The sequence below is a fragment of the Pogoniulus pusillus genome, chromosome 10 (genome assembly GCF_015220805.1).
Source record: "Pogoniulus pusillus isolate bPogPus1 chromosome 10, bPogPus1.pri, whole genome shotgun sequence".
In the NCBI taxonomy this organism is placed as follows: domain Eukaryota; kingdom Metazoa; phylum Chordata; class Aves; order Piciformes; family Lybiidae; genus Pogoniulus; species Pogoniulus pusillus.
Genome location: NC_087273.1, coordinates 1,870,436 through 1,892,956, shown reverse-complemented (window position 1 = coordinate 1,892,956; position 22,521 = coordinate 1,870,436). Strand labels below are relative to the sequence as shown.

The following is a 22,521-nucleotide window of genomic DNA, read 5'->3' as shown; positions in this document are numbered from 1 at the left end:
TAATCCAAGAGACACCACATACATTCCCACAGCATTTTCTGTTACACACTGTTGGCCTTTACAGTGGTTTGTTACTGTTCTTCTATGCTGTCCTCTGCAGGGATGAAGCTCTTTCTGGGCTGTCTGTAGCATGACATCAACTATTTCTTCTTGCAAGGTTGAATCTAGTAGGGGATTTACCTGTGGACATACTGCTGCTCTTTTACATGAATATCACATTTGTAGTTGATTGAAAATTTAAATCACATTCCTGGTGCTGCTGTGAACTTGCACTTCAGGTCCAGGAATTTATTATGAAGCTGAGAGAAATCAACATATTTGGAATGACAGTCTTGTTTCAGAAGTAAGAGTGAAGCTGAAACTGCCATTTCTGATTTCCAGTGTACATACTGCTCTTACAGATCAGTCTTACAACCACAGAGCAATAGCTGTTATGATACACATACCTATCGAGTTAATGCTTATATTCCATGAGGCAAAATATGGGACAGCAGAAACATACAAACTCCAGTTCCTCAGAAGCCAACACTCCAGGAGGTCCTAACCAGCTACATACTTCACATCTTTGATGAAACATGCCACCAAAAACCACTCACAGCTTTGGAGGTCTCACTTAAAATGAAGTCTTGCAGAGAATTAAAATTCTTCTACATTCATCTTGATATGATGTAAGAGTATTGCTGCTGGAGGCCAGGTCCTCCAAGGGACTGAGCACTGCCAGAGGAGCCTAAGAGTTCTCTTCTTTCATGTGGATATATGAATATTCCACATTATGCCAAGGTCAAAAGCCAGAGCTGAAGTGCTAGCTTGGTTTACATTCTAATACCTAAATGCACCACATCTGATCCACTTCTCCTCACCCTGAGTCACAAAATCCACTACCTTCTCGCAAGTATGGCGCAGGCTAGCCAAAGACCCCTGTCCTTATGCTACAAATTGTCATCTTTATGCTATACATATTTATCCTCAGACAACATCTAGCTCAACCTCATCTGCCACTTCACAGGCTGTCAAGTGACTATTCAAGCATTAAAAAAAATGAAGGGTCTGTTAAGCTGTAAATTAAATGACAGTCTATAGCTGGAAATTAGCAGTAAGGTGCCCAAAACATTATTGATTGCTAAGAAAAGGTGAAGAACCCCCCCTTCTGCCTGGCTGTGTAATTGCTGACCTTTACAGCCCAGGAGCCATTAATTTAAGAACAGATAGCAAATGAGGTGTTTAGCAACAGGACAGTAAAGGCACCTATCAAGTTCTCCCATGTGTTCAGTGCCACCTTGAATAGTAGTTCCAAGCCTGTATTTTCCATTTTAATGCAGAATAGGACCAAGCTACATCTGGACACGAAATGCCTACCAACTAGCTCAGAACATGAGTGGGAATGGCCGAGGCCTTTCAGTACTTTGTGACAACCATCCTTTCAAAAACGATCCTGGGTTGCTGTTAAAGGCAGGGGAATTGTATTGGCATGCTCAGAAACTGACAGACTGACTGCAGACACTTCGGTCCTCTGAGAGAGGGAGATGGAAACGGCCAGGAATAGGAGATGAGTAGAGAGTAATCAATACTCATAAGGTTCCTTTACATACAGAGCCATGCACACCAAACCTCACCTCTGTTAATATTGCAGAGTTGAATCTGTTACAGACTCTTGGATAAGTTGCAAGAATAGGATTTTAAAGGCTGTTAACACAAGAGCTTCAGCAATCATACAGGCACAGAATGGTCTAGGGTGGTGACCTTAAAGCTCAGCCAGTTCCAGCCCACCTGTCATAGGCTAGAACAGGTTGCTCAGGGCCTTATCCAACCTGGCCTTGAACAACTCCAGGGAGGTTGTGGAGCACAGAAGCACCCAATGTGATCTTTGATCACATTGGGTGCTTCTGTGCTCCACAACCTCCCTGGACAACCTGTGCCAGTGTCTCACCACCCTCATTGCAAAGAACCCTTTTCTAACATCTAGTTTGAATCTCCTCTCTGCCAGTTTAAACCCATGGTTTAAATAGTTAACTACCTTTTTTTTCTTCTTAATAATAACAGACACCTAGTGTGATGGTTTGAGAAAGAGTTGCCTTTTGACAAAGCACTTTACTTTCAAGCACATTTATCAGATGGTTGAGCTGACAATAAGAACATTTTAAAAAATACATATTAAGTGGAAGCAATGAAAGAAGAAGGTATCTGACCTGGTGCAGGCGTCCTTCCATGAAGAGTAGCTTCATTAGGCAGGAGATCTTTAGAGTTGGAAGTGAATGGTGATTGTCTAAATGTGTCTTCAGAAAAGAAAGGGCTGTGAGGAAAAAAAATAAGATGTAAACAAAATAACAGGAAGCAAATATGACTTTTGATCCTGACATCTTCATAACAAATGTAATCTTGTTAAAAACAGAACTCATGCTGAAAGATATGCAGACCATGAAGCAAGATGTGGAGAAGAGGCATGCTTTGGCAACATTGTATCTTGGTGTGGAGGTGTTCAAGAAAAGACTGGTCTGGTTGACTGGCTAGGGCTGGGTGCTAGGTTGGACTGGATGATCTTGGAGGTCTCTTCCAACCTGGTTGATTCTGTGATTCTATGAAAACCAAAGACCTCCCAAAAAAGGCTTTTAACATCTCAGATTTGCTATACCACCATACAGTGTGGGTCATTAATATGAATGCCAGGAGAGGGCAATCAGAAAATGTGGAAAATATCATCATTCTTATTTAATATCTGAGGTAGAAAGTACTGGTTTTCAAAACCAATCTTCTCACGTTTTACGGCAAAAGGCTGACTAGTTGGCTTTAACACAGCACTCCATGAATGAAATAAGCCCGGCTTTGCTTTTTAAAGCAAGAAACAATTCTTCCAAGCTAAATGAATGGTTAGTTCCCAGAGAGTATTAAGTGCAAAAATCATCAGCTACTTGACTCCAAAAAATTGCAGCATGCTTTGGTTTTAATTACCAGGCAGTAAAAAGTCCATTTCAATAGTGAATTGGCATTTCTATCAAAGTGATTTCCTTTTCTGCTCAATTCCAGATCGTAACAGAGACAAGAATTTCTTGTCTACAGTACAAACAGGCATCAGTTAAGAGGTACACAAAAAGCAGTCAAAGTGGGCAAGGACAGTCTTTCTTGGAAAGCTGTTTTCCAGGGCAGTATGTTCCATCTGCATGTGAACTACCAGTGTCTTCTAGGCAAAGAGCATCACATTAGTTCTGATCTCATAACGAGTATTCTTACCAGGCTGATGTGCTGTAGGTGTCTTAAAGGTGCAGAAGAGGAGGCCAAATGATTGCTGCAGACTGCTCTTAGGCAGTAATAAAACTGGAGAACCTTTTCAGGATAAAAACACACTCTGTGATCTTACAGTGTTCCACAGTGGGCAGTCCAGACCCACAAAGTAAGTGTCAGCAGCACTGGCCAAGCTGACCACTCCAGATACCCAAGTGCTTTAAAGAAGAGCACTTGCTTTAGTTTTCCCTCCAGTATTTTTCCTGCAGAGTGAGCAAAGTGCTCTCCACTGAGTTCCCTGCATTCCTGATCTCTTCTGTCTTTGGGAAGCTTGCTGGTAATTAGTTAGCTTGATCACATAATGCTTTTGGCAATGCTGTTATTCACTTTCTCCTGCAGTTGGCTGTCCATTACTCACGTTGCACTGCTCCACGTGTGACAGCTAGTCGGATGTGTTTTTGGTCTTGTGGTGAAGACTCTTGTTTTGTTGGGTTTTAGTACTGGTGGCTTTTGGTTGGTTGATCTGGCTTTGGCTTTTGGGTTTTTTTTTACAAACGTGCATAACTGTAAACAATTCAGCTTGTGCTGAAGGGTAGGGCATGAAGCTGCCCTAAACCTGCACAGCTCAGCATATGCAGATAGCTGAACAAGGCATGAGGCTCAAAAGGATAATGCAAACCAGCTCCAGCACACGTGTGTGAAACTTTTTCCAAGCCTCCCACTCAGGGGACAGAATATAAACCAGGCTGACACTGTATAAAAATATGGCATCATTTATTGTAGCGTTCCTCTCACTGGTTTAATAATGATTTGAAAGAAAAACACCAATAAAAGAGGGTTTATTACTGCTGTAACTCTTCAAAATCTTGTAATCCACTCAGGTTCCCATGTTGGCTTTCCTGCTTGAACCTCAGATTCAGTCACTGGGATACTGCTCCTTAGCATTGCTCCATTCATTTTGCTTACCTACTTCAGGCCAGACCATCTATAGTGAGCAGGTCACTGCTGAAGCCTGCGTTGTAGTGTGTGCCAAGGACTTCCCTCTCCATCATGCTGCTCTGGTGAATTACAGAGCCACTCCTGGATACCTCTTCTCTGCCTCCCCCTAGAACAGAGCTTGCGTCTCTTCAGTTGGCTCTATAATTATTTTCATTTCAGTAGATCTTTCCTTCAATTCCCACTGCAGTGTATGAAGGGAGGAGCTCCTGCACTTCATAGTAAGAAACTCCATAAATTGTTCTCAGTCACTGCACAGTTCCCTCTGATGAAGATGAAGCTTTGGTTGGGTTTTCTTTTCTCTTTTTCTTTTTTTCTGGCAGCAGAGTTTTATGGCTCCACAGTTCTTTAGATGAAAGCAGCTTATTCTGGCATCTTATGCTGGCGTACACACTTCCAGATCGTTTGCTTCTCCACTTCCTGTCTTCGTATCACAGATGGCAGGCTCTACCATCCCAGTCACTGAACTCAGGAATCCTTGCCAGTTTCAGCTGCTTAAGCAAAGTCATATGGAAGTAAACGCCTGCAAAGTCCAGGGATACTCACAGGAGGAACAGCAACAGACAGGCGGCAGTTAGAAATGCAAATCTGCAGTAAAGCAGCAGAAAGTGCCTGTGCAGCCCATCTTGCTGGGCTTTGCCAGGGACACAGCTTAACCTCTCTGCTCCCCAGCTATTCACAGGTGGCCAACACTGACCTCACCTTGGCTCTTTGCAGCTGTCAAGCCTCAGATAAGGACTGTGATTCAAACGCCTTTCTGCGATCGCTGCAGATGTTGGCTGCTGAGCCAAACCACAGCACCACATGTTTCCTTCACGCAGTCTGACTGCCTCTGTCCTTCACTGGCTCCTCCATCACAAGCTATTTTTGAGAAGACATCATACCCATACCAGTAAAGGCTTCCAGCTGTTTGTTTGGTTTGGGCTGGGGCTTTTTTGGCAAGGTCATGCAAGTCAATCTGTTTGAGCTCCGTGGTCTAGTAGATTGACTCACTTCCCCTTAAAAGGCTCTTCTCATTCATGTCTTCTTCTGTTGACAGGTAAGGTAAGAAAAGCACAGGGAAGAACTGAAGCAGGCACTCAGCATTTCATGCCCTGTTGGGTAGCAGCAATTCACTCAGTAAAATGCAGTGCAAGTTTGACTATAGCCAACTGTGCTATCCTCTTAACAGCTGGCATCCAGAAGAAGGGAAGTTATCTTTGAAATGCCCTCAACCTTTCCAGTTTGAATTATCTTTGATAGATCCAAAAGTAACTCTGGATTCTTACACGAGTCCTGCTGGTAACATCATGAGACACTGAAATCTTTTTTCAACTGACTATTTGTCACCCTCTCCATGTTCTGGAAATTCCCAAAACAGCAAGTAGGGGAAGCATTCACAGTAGCCAGAAGTTACAATCTGAATTTAATTATCTTTCCAGTTGTAAGACTAAGAAGTCTCTGATGTCCAGGGAGCTGGTCAGTTTATTAAAACCAAATTATTTATTACAGTTACCATGAATGAACAAGATAGGCCTAGGAGTGCAAAGGCAAAGACCAGCATATTCCAGAGATCTTTTCTTCTGCAACTGAAACACTTCGTAGTTTCTGGCTGGACAAAGTTATCTTAGCTAGAGCAGGCACTAAACATAATAGGAAGTTCTGCAGAAGGAGCTGCAAAGGCACAGAAGGTCTTACTCTGCCTTTGAAGGAACGCCTCATTGCCTTAGCGTGCTCAGTCTCCAAACCCATCCACACCCATCCAGGCACTCTCAGGTAGGACATAAATAGAGCCTGGCAGTGCTTGCTTACCCTGCATCATGGACTCTGAATTTGCCACCAGCTCTAGCTCTACTTACATATTGTGAGCTTTGCATTTTCCATTCCTCACTTTGCTGCCCGTGTCTCTGCAAACAACTCACAGCCTTGTTCCCAGCCACCACACTGTAAAGCTCCTCCTTCTTTACAGGCACCTGCTGTAACTGCATCATGACTTTAAGTGCTCAGCAATTTGATTCACTGTGTTAATGTGACTGTAAGCTTCAATAAGGGTTTCATTAGCATTGTCTTACAGACTGACTTTCAAAAATTCATCTCCAGAAGGCACTGAGATGACAGAAATACTGAACTGAAATGTTGTTAACAAAATCAGAGTTTGACAGAAGACTGAATCAAAACCACCTCCTCTTATGTAGGTCTATGTCCTGAAAGCCAGTAGTCAGCCTGTCCTTCCCTCAAGCACTGCATGTAGGCAGTTCCTTTTCACTTTCAGGATTTGACAAAAAAAAGAAAGAACCCCCAAATTCTTCAAATGATGTGTGAATACTTGATTTGATGGAATCAGTCACTCTGGCCCAAAGGCCCTGTGTCTCATGGACTCCAAGCAATCAGTTCTACAGGTGTAACCGTTCAGATATAGGTTACATTGCTCATGAGAGTATCTCACACTTGTAGGAGCAGCTCACACTTCCAGGAGACAGACACATTTGAGTTCACAAGGCAAATCAAACCCATTCCATTTACACCACTGCTCTGCAGCTAACAATGGACTGCTCTTACCTGGCTGTGGTTCTGAGGGTGTTGTCTTTATTGTGGTTGTGCTCTTTGCTCACCTTTTCTGCAGAGGAACATAAACAGGGTTTTTGTGATTAGTATATATCACATATTCCCTACCAGGTTTTCTCCAGCAGAGCTATTTTAGTGCTTTCTGGTAACAGCACAATCCAAAGTCATTTAGGGTACATGGTTATGGCGGAATTAGACAATGGACACAACTGTACTTAAACTAACACCCAACACATTTTTTCAGCTTCACATTTCAGTGTTGTGGCTCCATGCAGTGTACAGTATAGGCATTCATTCACCCCAGAGCTGCTATCATTGCCTTTACGTAACAGCTGAGGTTCACCTTCTTTGTCAAGAGCAATGGGCAGTGCAGCCCCTGGAGCACTGCACGCTGCAGCCACTTATGCCAGCAAATGCCAGCCCTAGGTCCCCCTATACTCCCAGGCCTGGATCAGCAGTTGTTTCAAATTATTTAATTAGCTTTCAAAAACAGAGGAGCTGAACTCCAGCTTTGCCCATGCAGTTCAAACACCGTGAACCTGACCCGAGTGTCACAGTGCTCTAAAGCATATGCTAACTATGGGAGACATTTGGCAAGGCTTTTGCGCTCCAAAATGTGAGGGTGGAAGGGCTCTAACCCCTATCATTTGTCAGCCCGAGCAGCCTCACACTCTCAAAGCACCTTACTGGCTGTACACACAATCTGTTTGGTTCTTTAAATGCAACTACTGAACATTTCCACCGCTTTTACCTGATAACTGGAAGAGCAGCTCAGATGCCATCTTCACCGATATATCTTGGCTGAACAGATTTCTTTCTGGGACCACACGACCTTCCGGTGCCTTCTGCATGTGTTCACTAATGTCTCGCCCTAGTAAAGTGCTGTAGCCAACATTTGGGCTGGGTTGGCTGGGTGACACGGAGGCCTGCGACTCCTGAATGTCAACTTCCATTGGCTCCTCCTTTATCTTTACCATCTGGCTCTCCTTGTAGCTCTCAGCTGCAAATATGTATTTAAAAAAAACAGACAGCCGCCACAATTACTTAATTAGGCCACAATTTTTCAGAGTGCTCAAAGCAGGAATCACAATTAGGAAGTTATAATTTGTAGGCTGCGTCACTGCAAATGGTAAGGGAAGCAAGCAGCTGACTGCTGCAGTATTCTTCTGGGGCTGAGAAATAGAAGCAATCTCTTGAAAACAATTTTACAAGCTAGAGAGCAGAAGACAGTTGCATGTTTGTAAATAGAGAGCCAAGGCACTTCCCAGGGCTGCAGGCTGGCCGCAAGTGCGGCTGCGCCTTCACTCACTCACAGGCACCAGCTCTCCAGAGGTGTGTGCCGAAGACTGCTGACAAATTCCCATTACTCTTCATCAGCAGAAGTACCAGGACAGACAGGAGGACTGGCATGGGCCTAGGGGTGGAGGAGGAAACTTTATCTGCTCTTCTTTTGCCCTCCTTCTCGTTCAGTTCCAGACAGCCAGGTCCAGAACTGGTTTGTTCTATCTGCATATGCTTTCAAAGCAACAGGAGTATTCTGGGGGCCATGCTTTCCTCAAGTCTGATTTTGTAACAAGTGTGGATATTCCTTCAGACATTACAGGAGCAAATAACCTTAATGACCAGTTCCCAGAAGCTCTTCTCCTTCCTCCCTTGAATTCCTCTCTGGTGTCCCGGGTCCAGCAAGCAAAACCATAGTCTAGAAGCCAACCTGTGTTCACTTTCTACATTTGAGAGTCCCCAAGCATTGCTGAATGCTCTGATTTGGCTGTAAGGTAAGTGACACTTTTCTCTTCAGAATAATCTCAAAGTAATTTGCCCACCACATCCTAAATACCTGTACAGCCCTTCTGATTCAGACTTTCAGCTGTGAAAAGAGAAGTTGAAGACCTGCAGAATTTATCCTCATTTTAGTTTCAGAGAAAGAAGATGGGTGTTTTTTAAACATCATTTTTATTCACAGTGCTCCTGTGGTGCTGGTGGCAGCACTGCTCAACTCTGGGTTGCCCTTACTGCTCAGATGCTGAGCAGATACTCAGGAAACAGGAAGCCTAAGGCAGGCAATATGCTTGGAAGAATCAAGAAAACAAATGCATGCATGAACACAGTTAAACACCAGAAGAACCATCCAGGTAAGGAATCATTTCAACAGGAAAAAGTACACAGAATTTGTTAATTTTGCCTAAAGCTGAACATCTACTTCTGGTACCAGCCAGAATACTGGAAGCCTCAAGAAAAATCTGCTTCTGTTTACTCAAGATTAGCACATGCCCTAAACTGTCACCTACGTTTCCACAGCTGGAGTCAAAGGAAAGTGTGAGCTTGAATTCTTTCACGAGCAAAAGCAGGAAAAGGCAACCCTAGCAGCCAGCAAAAGGTAGAAGGTAGAGAGGCACACTGCAGCACACAGAGCCAGAGAAGCAGAGAGCTCAGATGCTGAGTGGATTAGGATCTAGGAGAGCAGTCTGGCCCTTATCCAGACTGGGGGGCTGTGGTCAGATCGATGATCGATACACACACTGATTGGTGCAGACTGGTGCTGGCCATCCTGATAGCAGAGGAGCACTCTGCACGATGAGTTTCCTCACACAGAAGTCTGTCATCTGCCTAATTTTGCTACTTAGAAGGCTCTGATATTAAAAACAAACAAACAAATTAATACATGAAGAATATTTTCTATTGCCTTTGGATGAGAGAGAATAAAAGTGTGTGGGGAGAATCCACTAACTTCATGCAAAGTCACTCTGCTGTGCTCTTGTTTTTTCCTCCTCTAACTCACCTATGATGGTGTCAGACTGGCAGACTTTATTCCAAGTGTGAAAGCTTCGAACATCACCAAGTCTCTTGTTTTCAATTGCCCAATCTTACACTGACTTTCTGGAGTCATCCTTGACAATACCCTCAAGTTACCTAACTGCTTGGTATCACCCTGCAGTCTCAAGCCAAGTTAACAGACTCCCTTTAGCATGAAGGTAAATGCATTCCACCTAAAACTGATCTGTGTCACCCAGTGTTTTTTCATCCCCCTGGTTTCTCCCTCTCCCCACATTCCTGTTGTTCTACAGAGCATTGAAGAAAAAGCAGCTTTGCTGCCTATAACCCTTTAGAAGTAGTAATAATTGAAACAATAAAATAAAATAAATCCGAGCCAGGAGATAGAAGCCCCTTGGACATGTTCCAGGAACAATTTACATGAAACGCTTTCAATCTTCTCCTCTGGCGTTTCCTGACCTTTAAGAAAGCACACAGACCTTGGCAAGAATCCTTCCCACCTATGATCTAACAGATACATTTCAGACTGTTAACTTCCATCACGAATTCTCCAACTGAAGACACCTCAGAAATACCATTTCATGCCTTTTTTTGTCCTGCTAGGCAGATTCTTCTTTTTTTTTTTTTTAGTTAAAGCTCCCATTAGCTTCTTATTGTGAAACCACAGAAGACAGGGTGCAAAAATAGCAGACTGTGCGTTGAGAGTGAATGCAGCGCAGCAAAGGGACGCATCAGGTAGCGCTGCCAATCAACAGCTCAGGTAGCCCTGCAAACAAACGAGTTCTTCAGATGTGACAGACCCAGCTCTGCACCCAGCTGCCAAATTTAGGGGCAGACTCGAGCTGACCTTTGCTGCTCTCTCTGCTCTTTCTATTTCTGTTCCTACTCCGCAGAGTTTAATTCCCTGTCCTGCAAATGCTTTTGAATCAAACAGATATGACCCTCAAGTACAGAGAGAGTCGAGCAATCCTGGTGACCTTCTCCCCAGCCCAATCAGCTAGCACTCAAACTGCCCTCACTACATTTACATATTTGATCATTTCCTTTGACCTTTATCTTCCCAGCTGCACCCTTTTGATCTGACAGAATGTCCCTGCCAAATAGAAGTCCTGTCACACTCTGATGCCCAAAAGCAAAGACACAAAGAAGACTGAAGGAGGGTCTCTGATCCTTTTCAAGAGCTGATGAAAGAGAAACAGTCTGTCCCACGAGCAGCAATCAGAAGCACACAACCCAGCTGTGCTAGATGTTGTGCTGGCGGAAGCCTGCAATGAAGGTTATGTCCATACCCATCTCCGCATACAGGCAAACTGTGCCTTCTTGAAGATTATCTTCCCTTCTGTGCTGCAGAGAGTTCATTTGTGGAGTAAGGTGATAGCCCTTATTCCTTTACACAGGTATCTCACATGGCCACAGTGCAGCGAAAGCTTTTCCAGTCAAGGGCTGGTACACCAAAAGGTCTCCTGTTTCAAATAATTAAAACTGTGATAGCTTTGGCTTTTTTCCACTTTAGTATCTCTCCTCAAGTCGATGGGCTAGGTTAAATAAACTGCAATGCATCAGAATGCCAAGTTAGCATATGAGAGTCATTTTCTCCAGCCAGAATTTTACAAAAGTACAGACATCTAATTCCCAGCAAAAACCAGCAGGGGATAAAGACTGAAGCAGCTTTAAAGCGTCCAGATCGTGATCTCCTAAACGTGGTCTGCTATTCATGCCGTACCAACCTGGATGAAGCTCAGAACAACAGCACAGCAGTGAGCATTGCTCATCTGACAGAGGATGAACAAAATCACCAAATATGCCTTCTTCTGCTGTTAACTTCCTTTGCCAAGGAAGGCAAGAGACTGGCCAGGCTGTGTCAAGACCTGCTGGTCAAACTAGAGGGCAAGAAGGGAATGCAAAGGCAGTGGAAGCAGGGACAAGTATAGAGACAATGTGTGGTTCTGTAGGGACGGGGTCAGGAAGGCCAAGGAGCAGGTGAAGCTGAACTTGGCAAGAGATGCAAAGAATATTAGAAGGGCTTCTTCGTTTTGCTTCTATTCTGGCTGTGCAATGAGTGTCTGTTGCTGAAATCAAATGAACCCTTGTTAAATCATTCATGCTGCTTCCCACCATTTTACTTAGAGCTCCATCCCTGCTGAAATGCCCATCAGCTTTACAAATCAACTTTGTGAATCAACTGAGAGGGGAAACCTTTCCCATATGTCTCATAAATCGTGCTCACAGACTGGTTTTCACAATCAAACAGACAGGGGTAACCAGTGGGTCAACTTGTACCGACTTCAAAAGCTTTCAGCGGGGAGAATCAGGCATTTTGTTATGTTAATTGTTCTGATTTGCTAGAAATAAACAGGCCCTAAACTGGCTCAAATAAAACCTCAGAGATAGGGAAGGGTTGGCAAGCCCTGAAGGTCCTGCTACAGAGACATAACAAGTAACATAGGATGTACCCTAGGGCACTGTGCTGGAGCCTCTCTTTTCCTAGTGTCTTTTTCAAACTGCTGGTTTATGTAAGGCAATAGCAACAGGCCTTTAACCACTGTAACAGGATGCTGCATTCAAAACCTAAAATGGGTTGTCTTTGTTAACATGGAACATCTAAACTCCCCTGTTATACAGTTCTCAAACTATAGGCTTAGTTTCACAAACATGCAAGCCAACAACAACAAAAGAGAAAATTAATGCAATGGACTCATTTGAGTTGTGATATGCACCTGCTGCTCCTGCCATTTAAGTGAGAGGATCATGATGCTTGCCTGAAAGATTCTACTTGAAGAACGCAGTCAACTCCACAAAACACAGACCAAGAATCACAGAATGGTTTCGGTTGGAAGGGACCTCAAAGCTCAGCCAGAAGGAGCATCCACAGCCTCCCTGGGCAACCTGTGCCAGTGTCTCACCACCCTCACTGCAAACAACCCTTTCCTAACATCTAGTATGAATCTCGGCCAGTGTCAACCCATTACCCCTCATCCTGTCATTGCAAGACCTTGTCAATAGTCCCTCCCCAGCCTTCCTGTAGGCCCCCTTTTCAGATACTGGAAGGCCACTCTAAGGTCTCCTGGAAGCCTTATCTTCTTCAGGCTGCAGAGCCCCAACTCTTGTAGGCTGTCCTCACAGCAGAGCTGCTGCAGCCCTCTGAGCATCTTTGTGACCCTCCTTTGGGTAAAAAGTCTACGTGTGCAGTAACTTAGAACAAGAAGAAGAGAGAACTTGACAGCCTGAAATAAGAAGCCTATCTAGAAACTTGTATCTTTCTATACTGTAATTAAAGCATGGCTTCATTCCAGCCAAAACAAATTTCTAGCTTCTGTTTGTTGAAAAAAAAAAACAAAAAACAACCACCCCAAACCAACAGTAATAAAAACACCACCACACAAGACCCCTCCAAACAGAAAAAAACACAAACACATATACAAGCCTCCCTCTCCAACCCAAAACCCCAGACAGCTAAACAAAAAAACCAAATACAAACCCCAAACCACTCGGCCCACAGAGGGACTGAATGCCATGATGTGACTTGCTATGTTTTGGCATCTCTCTAGTCTTATTTTGGGTCACATACTTCTCCGGGCTGCTACAGAAGCACCTGCTGCTGCCCAGAGCTTTCTAAAAGGCTGGTCAGAGATCAGATTTTCACTCCTTGCCCATTACCAAGGTTCCTGTGCAGTCTAGATACAAAGACTCTTATGAAGTCCTGACAACAGCCACCCCCGAAGACAGCATCCAAGCTCCACACAGGCACTTCCCAGAACAGACCACGCACTTATGGAAAAGAAACCTGCAGGCAGGTTAGTTTCTCCGTCCCCCATCTTACCCAAAGAATGTAGTGATGTACTTTTTCTTCACTACTGTACCAATAAACAGCTCAGCAAACCTGGAAAGGTTTTGTGACTGCCAAGAATGACAACTTACTAGCCATGGAGTCCTCTTCATTGTCAATTCACAGTGCTGATGACAGCCAGGAGCCTTACAGCCACACACACAGAGCACTCCCAGTCAGCAAACTGATGCTGTTACTTAGTTCCTCTAGAACTCTGCAAGGTTGTGACTGAATTGGTAGGAGCCAATTTAAAGCTGCCTCAGACAGTCCTTTACCTTGCTGTGCTCTAATGCTGGGTATGCCAGAATGGGAGTGGTTTGAGGTGTTCTGGCCTTCATTTTATGATAGAATTTATGCTGAGGCATATCTGCTAAGAGGACAACCTACAAGAGTTGGGGCTCTGCAGGCTGGAGAAGGCTTTCAGGAGACCCTTATAGTCTACACCTTATAGAAAGGTTTAGTGGCCTTCCAGTATCTGAAGGAAGCCTACGGGAAGGCTGGGGAGGGGCCACTGACAAGGTCTTGTAATGACAGGACAAGGGGGAATGGGTTTAAAGTGGCAGAGGGGAGATTCAAACTAGATTTTAGGAGAGGATTCTTTACAGTGAGGGTGGTGAGACACTGGCACAGGTTGCCCAGGGAGGCTGTGGATGATGCCTGAAGGTGTTTCAAGGCCAGTTTGGATGAGGCCTTGAGTGACCTGCTCTAGTGGGAGGTGTCCCTGCCTTTGGCAGGGGGTTGGAACTGGCTGAGCTTTGAGGTCCCTTCCAACCTAAACCATTCTGCGATTCTGTGATTTTGCCATAATTTTTTTTCTTGTTCTTCTTTTAAAATAGAAGTTCTAATCCATACTGTTTCAGTTGAATGCAAGACATAGTGTTGAAGAAATAACTAAGGCATGACACAGGAAATCAGCATCAACATTTGTCAGTGGACAGACACTCAAAGAAGCAGGAAAAAGCCACCACCAAACCCCCACAATAACCAGCTGTGCTGAAAGAAGAGCTGTTGTATTGTTAGGTGATAATAGATGGAGTTGGTCAGGAATGCTTTTCTGTGCAACTGTATGCAACATTTTACTCCACGACCTTGGTGCAAAACCTAAGTATGTAGGAAGTGCATCTGCCGATAACTCCAAATCGTGCCAGACTGCTGGCGTGGGGGACTGGTGTGTTACAAGGAGCACTGTTTGATCCGAGGACTGAAGTACAACAGATTCAAAGGAACTGAACAGTCCAAAGGTCATGCATGTGCTAGTGATAACAAGGATGTGTGCAGCATGTGAGCAACTCAGCCACTGAAAAATAAGAGAGGAGGAAAACAGCCTGAATTACTACTGAAATGCATAATGTCTACACCTCATAAATAAGAGAGAACTGAAATAAAGGCAATTGTGATTCAGGCACCATTTCCAGGAAAGATAGGGACATTCTAATGCCTTAGATCAAGGAACCAGGCTAAAATATGACTTAAACAATGCTAGTGCCTAGAATAGATTTCGCAGACCTGCAGGTATGCGTTCATTTTTGGACAAGAAGGCAAAACAGTGTATGCTTCTAGCAGATAATGTATGCCCCAAACATACTGGCAGCTTGACGATTTCAAGGGAAAATGAGTTCTCAGCCCTAAACATTAGCATGTAAATGCAAACCTTTCTCTTAAATATCAGTCTCCCCTGAAATCTCCCTTTCAATTCACAGCACTGACCAGGGATCACTGAGTGCATCACTGATTTAAACTCTTGGAGAAACAGATTTGCTTTTGCAAGAAAGAACTGGCAATAACAGGGAAAAAAATGGTTTAGGTGTATTTGAAATACTTTGTTTCCATTTCTTATCAGAGACTTTGTGCAACCTTTAATAGGAACTTAAAATCCTGCTGGGATGGCACCCTCCTAACACGGATGAGAGCAATTTGCCTCACTCCTCAAATCTCCTTGCTTACTAAGTCAAGACTTGGTGATGGCCAGGATTCACAGCTCACCTTTGTTGGTCTAACTCATGCTGGTCATTTTACCTTCTGTAAACTGTAGCTTGGCAGTCTGCACTGAGGCTCAAACTTTGCCTGTTCAGCGCTCCAAAGGTCGTTTCTTCCAAATTTTGTTTTTAAGCAGCAGATCAGTTAGAAAGTTTTGTTTTGACTGTCTGGCTGGGAACGGGCTCTGCCTAGACAAGCCCAAGAGACATCAGCCTTCTTGGCCTGAATAATCATTTGGAAGAAGCACATGCAGGTATCAGGCAACTTGGTGTCAAGTTTGTGAACTGTGAGGTAGAAGATCTGAAGCCAAGCGAAACGCAGTGGAGAAAAAACGGATATAAAAGGTCATAGCATCTCCAGATAAGGTCTGACTCCACCAAAGTGCTGTGCAGGGTAGGGGCCTGATCTTAAAGACTGGCCAGGTGCTGCTAGAAGCACACAACTGTCCTGACAGGTTTAGCTTAATGAGGAAGAGAATCTGTGTAGCAGCACTGGACAGCAAAGGGTGGTTTTTTTTTCTTGTTTCTCAACATGTGCCTCTGCAATGACAACTCGTAAATGTTCTGTTGGTGTTCTACTGCAGTAAAATATGTTTGTTCTGCTAAGATTCCCTAGCTGTAGAGCAGTTTCTGAGTTGATGACAAGCCTGTCCCTTAGAGTGGCTGATGATCTGCAGTAACTCTTTCTCACAGTATGCACCAGTGCAAGGCAGGCTCCAGGGCCTTTCGCTACACTCTGCAAGCTCAGCTGTGAGCTAACAACGCAGCATCTCTCTTTGGGAAAAGAGATTTCCCAGTGTAAAACACAAACCAATGTATCCCTCTCACAGGAGGCAGCAAGGCCTACGCCTACATCCCAAGAGGCTTCAACAGTTGGCAGTATTATTTGTCAGGGAAGAATAGAAGCATGTATGTCAGGAACACAGAAACCAAAATACCACTGTGCTGAAAGCCCCTTGCTGAATTGGAATGTGGTGCAGGTTTGGGTAATTAGTATTACATGGAAGGAAGTGAAAATAACACAGCAAAGATGTAATCCATTCATCTTTACCAAGCATATATAGAGCCCGGAAGGACCTGACTTAAACCAAATTATGTAATACATCAAATCTAATAAGGGCACTTGACTGAAGATTTCCCACAGCCAGTACAATATCCAGACACACTCATTCCTTTGCATTTAGTTTCTTCCTCCCCCTAGTACCAGGAAAAAGGAGGAAGTTTGTCCCTGTTTTTCACTTTATTCTGAAGAAGTGGATTATTTGTTTAAGCTCTAAATCACTAAAACCAGAGTGCAGAATTGCTGAAGATAAGCTGGGAAGCTAATAGTGATCTCAGCATTCTACCAGACAAAGCACACATTAGATAAAAAACACACTACAGAGATTACTGATCTTACACCTTCCATTTGTATTTGTCCTATACTAAACAGCACCTCAGTGGTTTCCTCCTTTATATTCCTGCCTTAGACGGCAATCTAGCAAGTGCAAGCTGAAAACAGTCTACACGGTAAGCCTGGTATATCCCCACCCACTGGCTGATCCAGGAACGCAAATCACAGCAATACCAACTGACTACATCCCAGAGTAATTCTTTACATGTTTGGTTAATCAAAAAGGGCACCATCAGCAAAAACTGTTCCGTCATAAGATCACAAAAGAAATGTTCAACTAATGTATTTCCAGCTGTAACCCTGGGAGCTGGCAACAGAAGTGACTCAAGGCTTGAGCAGGGTTTTACGTGTGCCAATTTTCACCATGCAAATAGGTATTTCAGTGCACAAATACTCTAACACAGTGCCCTGTTAGGAAACTGTTTAAACACAGCCTGCTAGTGCTGAATTCAAGAGTCACAATCAAGAACTTAGTGCCTCTGAAAAATCATTAGGTTACGCAGCTCTTTCTTTAAAATAGAAAGCATGAATTTCTGTGGACCAAAGTCACAGGTTAACATCCACCAGGCTGTAAAGTTCTGTCCCCACAACACCACTCAGACCAGTTACCCTCAGCAACAGGGCACTGCATCAGTAACTGAGTATTTGTATTTGGGAGTCTGTGAAAATTGGGGAATATTCTGTTCTGATCAACTTCTGTAGCTGGGAAGCACTTTCATAGAATCACAGAATGGTTTAGCTTGGAAGTGACCTTAAAGATCATCCAGTTCCAAGCCCCTGCCATAGGCAGGGACACCTCCCACTAGCACATGTCACTCAAGGCCTCATCCAAACTGGTCCTGAACACCTCCAGGGAATGAATATCCACAGCTTCCCTGGGCAACCTGTGCCAGTGTCTTGCCACCCTCACTGCAAAGAACTTCTTCCTAACATCCAGTTTGAATCTCCCCTCTGCCAGTTTAAGCCTGTTATACCTTGTCCTGTCATTACAAGACCTTGTCCATAGTCCCTCCCCAGCCTTCCTATAGGTCCCTTCAGATGCTGGAAGGCCACTATAAGGTCTCCTCCAAGCCTTCTCTTCTTCAGGCTGCTGAGTCCTAACTCGTGTAGCCTGTCCTCATAGCAGAGCTGCTGCAGACCTCTGAGTATCTCCATGGCCTCCTCTGGACTTGCTCTAACAGTTCCATGTCCTTCTTGTGTTGGAGGCTTCAGAACTGCACACAGGACTCCAGGTGGGGTCTCAGGAGAGCAGAGTAAATCTCCTTCCTTGCCCCCTTGCCCTGCTGGCCATGCTTCTCTTGCTGCAGCCCAGCACAGGGTTGCTGCTTGGGCTGCACTCACGCTGCAGGCTCCTGTTGAGCTTTTCATCAACCAGACTCCCAGGGCCTTTGCTTTCAGCCATTCTCCACCCAGCCTGGGGTTGTTGTCCTTGGGACATGTGCCCACCCAAGCACTTTCTGCACCTTTAACACAAAAGTCTTGCAAATCGATGACTCCAATTCCTCTGCAACTTAAAGTGTGAAGGTGTGAACAGGACTGAATCTACTACATGGGAGAATTTATGGAGAGACACCAATCCAAGTCTTTCAGGTACAAATTTGAGCTCAATACCCAAGCAAGCTAGGTAAGCTTGGCAGGGATCTCAGCAGTCACTAAACCAGTAAGCACTGCTGCTGGCACCTCCTGCATGACTTTACCACACTTTAAAACATAAGTCTAGTACAGTTTTGGAGAAGTCTTAAAACCTAATTGATCCACTTTAGGTGCAGAAGTACAAAACTCTGCCTCCAAAACTGACTTTCCGATTTTTTTGGACTGACATGAGTCCATTAGAAGTTCAAAGCCTTTTCATCATTCTCTTACCCTGTTTCTAGCAGGAGGAATTCAACTCTTGTATTTTCCCTTAAGGTTAAACCCCGAGTCTGACAATTAAAGCACAATTAGCAGAGCAGACTCATTTGAGTCCCTCCATCTCTAGCAGTGCTTATGTGCATCCACACGCATGGGGTCTGCTGGTCTGGCAGGAGGATGTGTCACTAAAGCAGTGTAGGCAAGTTCAAGTGGTCTCCCTAGCAGCAGAAAGCTGGCTCAGTTTACCTTTTTTCACTAGTGTATCTTATTTTGGGTAGAAGATATTAGCAGAAAACAAAAGAAAGTCCTTATTTAAAAATCTTGTCTCAGATACAGTCCAGTACAGACACATTCTTCTGATGTTAGAGCAGTGACATACACAAATAAATTGCTATTATCATGCTTTGCTACGTTTCTAAAATGACAACATCTAAAAGCTTTAAGGCATCATTTCTCTTGCCTTATCCCAAAGCCATTAATTTGAAAACCAGAGCCCAGATAATTAGATACTATGGCGACAGACCAAACTGAGATGTCTTATGTATATGAATCTGTGCAGACAGACCTTTTCCATTGTTCCTTCACTTGCTACTAATGCTAAATGCTCCTTCTGTGAGGAACCTCTGCTAGCATACATCAACAAAGAGAAGTTGAATATTATTGACTTAAATACCTACCTGAGAGCTTCATGAGGAGCTCAGATGCTGCCTTGACTGACGTGTCTGGCCTCATCACATTCGCCTGTGCTTCCTGTGGCTTGAGTTTCTCCTCAGGGACGTTTGGCGCTGGGGCTTCAGGTTCCTGGCTGAACACATAGCTGGAATGAGGCAAGGCTAAGCTTGCAACTTCTTCATCTTTAGGCTCCTCTTTCACTTTAAATTTAGGAGTCAAGGGCTCTTTTTGATTTGCAGCTGTCGAGAGAAAGGAGGAGGTGAGACTTAATGAGGTATGCAAATATAATCACAGAGCAGCTGGTAACCTGAAGAACTCGCAACCTGAGAAATGCTGCAGCAGGTACTGGGAGCAACTATGTCAAACTGTGTTCAAGAGGTAAATACTTGTACAAAGGGGCAGCTTTGAAACACAAAAGCTGCTTGTATCAAAGCTCAAAAAACTATAAAAGTTTCAAAAATCAAACATATTAATCACAGCCAAATGACAAAACTAACAATTAGTTACCTGTCTTTTCTCCCCCACAAAACAAAACCAAGTAAAAGCAGACAACTATCAGGACAGTCACAACCCAATTACTTCAGTTATTGGGGCTCTTACTATTTCTTGGAGTACACTAAAGCAAATTCCAATGAAAACAAATCCTAAATAAAAGTAGAAATTAAAAAAAAGGAGGTAGTCCAGTCTGTAAGATCCTACATTACCACTAGAGGGGAAGAAATCCACCCCAAACCAAGAAACAAACGACCCCAAAGCCAACAAGCACTTACACCTCTCTGCTCCATCTTGGATCCACAATTAAGGGCAAAATTGCTAACACATGGGCAAGAGCAGCTGTGATGCATCCACTGCTCACATTAGAGCAAACAATAAACACATGTAAGGAAAAGCACGGGAAACAGAAGATGACTGAGGCAGTCCTTTCAAAACCTCTGTGACTGAGCAATCTTTTGAAAAGCAGAACTAGAGCAGGATTTCAAAGATGCTGTTGAAGTCTATTAAAGCAAATTTGAACTATAAAATTATTACTCTCCAGAAGGAACAACATACAAAACCAGGTATATGTACACATACTTCATTTGTATTTAATTTACATTCATTTGGAACTGCAAGGAGAACACTGAAGGATGTGTTGCCTGCAGACTATATCCAACAAGCCCACCAATTTCATTTTAAAATACACAGTGAAGGAAGGACAAAACTTATCTAGCAGACATGACCAACAGGCAGCACTCTTTCAAGCAAGGATGAGAAGTCGCCACTTGCACCATTCCATATCCAGAAAAATCAACCCAACCAACCAACAAAACCAGATCAAACAAGTTTCTGCATTGCTGATTTTTACCTTCCTGGCAGCTGGAATCACTTGATCCATTTGGCAAATGGAGATGCCAACAGTTCTAACACTTTTCTCCAACTGCCAAGTGTCCCAAGAAAAGCTTTGGGCATCTGCCACTAATCCAAACACTCTGACAGAAGCTGCTCACTGCATCAGTCCACTGACAAGGATTTCTAAATGCTCCAAATGTTTATAATTGAAAGAGGAAAAATGGGCTCATTAGTTCAAGCCAAGCTCAAGGCTACAGGTCACAATCACCCAGGAGCTGGTGGCCATTCCATCTGCCTGGGCAAAGAACATAAGAAAGAGAAAAAAAGTCCACCACAAAAATGCTGCCACAGAAGAGGCCACAAGAAAAAACAGCTACAGTCTGGGTCTGAAGGAACTGTGCTTGAACACCAGAGCACTCTGCTGTTCCAGGCCAGGCCTGCCTGAGGAACAGAGGACACATTCCAAAAGGCACTGCACATTCAACTGCTCTCCTTGAGATCTTGCACAAAACCCTCCCTTTGCAATGCTCCTCACAGCCACCAGTGCAAAAGAACCAAGGATGGCTTCCAAGGGAGGAAGAAAGGACAGCATTTGACCCAGGTCCTGCTGGACCTTGAGCTTCTGGACACAGAGAGCCTTCCGTGTCAGGTGGTAAACTGTGAGCTGCAGCAGGTAAAACAAGCCAAGAACCCCTGCCAGGTCAGTTCTGCAGTGTGTGGAAGATGTTTCCCTGACACTGGGCATCACCATCATCCTGAAGGCAGCCGTGGTCAATAGAAGGTATGAATGACTTCAGTCCACTGCTACTTTCACTCTCGTAATGGAAACCTGCAGCTAGGTGCTGGTGTCCTGCATGGAGGCTAGCTGATGACATTCAAGAACTGAGTTAGCAGAACGAATGCTGCAGAAGAAGCCACCAGTGAACTGACTGCTCTGCAAGAAAAATCTGTGCAACCGAACCTGCTGGAGAATCTCCAGACTACAATTCAATTATCACAGTATCACAGTATCACCAAGGTTGGAAGAGACCTCACTGATCATCAAGTCCAACCCTTTACCACAGAGCTCAAGGCTAGACCATGGCACCAAGTGCCACGTCCAACCTTGCCTTGAAGTGCCCCAGAGACGGCAACTCCACCACCTCCTCGGGCAACCCATTCCAGTGTCCAATGACTCTCTCAGGGAAGAACTTTCTCCTCACCTCCAGCCTAAATCTCCCCTGGCGCAGCTTGAGGCTGTGTCCTCTTGTTCTGGTGCTGGCCACCTGAGAGAAGAGAGCAACCTCCTCCTGGCCACAACCACCCCTCAGGTAGTTGTAGACAGCAATAAGGTCACCCCTGAGCCTCCTCTTCTCCAGGCTAAACAATCCCAGCTCCCTCAGCCTCTCCTCATAGGGCTGTGCTCAAGGCCTCTCCCCAGCCTCGTCGCCCTTCTCTGCACACGCTCAAGCATCTCAACGTCCCTTTTAAACTGGGAAGCCCAGAACTGAACACAGGACTCAAGGTGTGGTCTAACCAGTGCAGAGTACAGGGGCAGAATGACCTCCCTGCTCCTGCTGACCACACCATTCCTGATGCAGTCCAGGATGCCACTGGCTCTCTTGGCCACATGGGCACACTGCTGGCTCATGTTCAGGCGGGTATCAATCAGTACCCCCAGATCCCTCTCTGTCTGGCTGCTCTCCAGCCACTCCGACCCCAGCCTGTATCTCTGCATGGGGTTGTTGTGGCCAAAGTGCAGCACCAGCACTTGGAGCTACTGAACCCCATCCCATTGGACTCTGCCCATCTGTGCAGGCGGTCAAGGTCCCGCTGCAGAGCCCTTCTGCCTTCCAACTCAGTCACATCTGCCCCCAGCTTAGTGTCATCTGCAAACTTGCTGATGACTGACTCCATGCCCTCATCCAGATCATCTATGAAGATGTTAAAGAGGATGGGGCCCAGCA

The 22,521-nt window shown here is 44.6% G+C and overlaps 1 protein-coding gene and 1 long non-coding RNA gene across 11 annotated transcripts in view; one reads left to right on the top strand and one right to left on the bottom strand.

Annotated features, from left to right (window-relative positions):
• The window catches only part of ZNF827 (zinc finger protein 827), a 135,628-nt gene that overhangs the window by 26,645 nt on the left and 86,462 nt on the right, over positions 1 to 22,521 (bottom strand). For all 9 annotated transcript variants that reach the window (XR_010303611.1, XM_064149466.1, XM_064149468.1 and 6 more), the window contains 4 exons: positions 19,252 to 19,485; positions 7,508 to 7,756; positions 6,751 to 6,808; positions 2,187 to 2,290 (listed from right to left, as the gene is read on the bottom strand). Coding sequence is in view for 8 of the 9 variants with exons in the window: in XM_064149466.1 (XP_064005536.1) it covers positions 2,187 to 2,290; positions 6,751 to 6,808; positions 7,508 to 7,756; positions 19,252 to 19,485 (645 nt within the window). In the remaining variant the exon portion in view is untranslated. The remainder of the gene's footprint in view (positions 1 to 2,186; positions 2,291 to 6,750; positions 6,809 to 7,507; positions 7,757 to 19,251; positions 19,486 to 22,521) is intronic.
• Positions 1 to 22,521, top strand: part of LOC135178553 (uncharacterized) — a 60,333-nt gene that overhangs the window by 32,693 nt on the left and 5,119 nt on the right. The window lies entirely within an intron of this gene.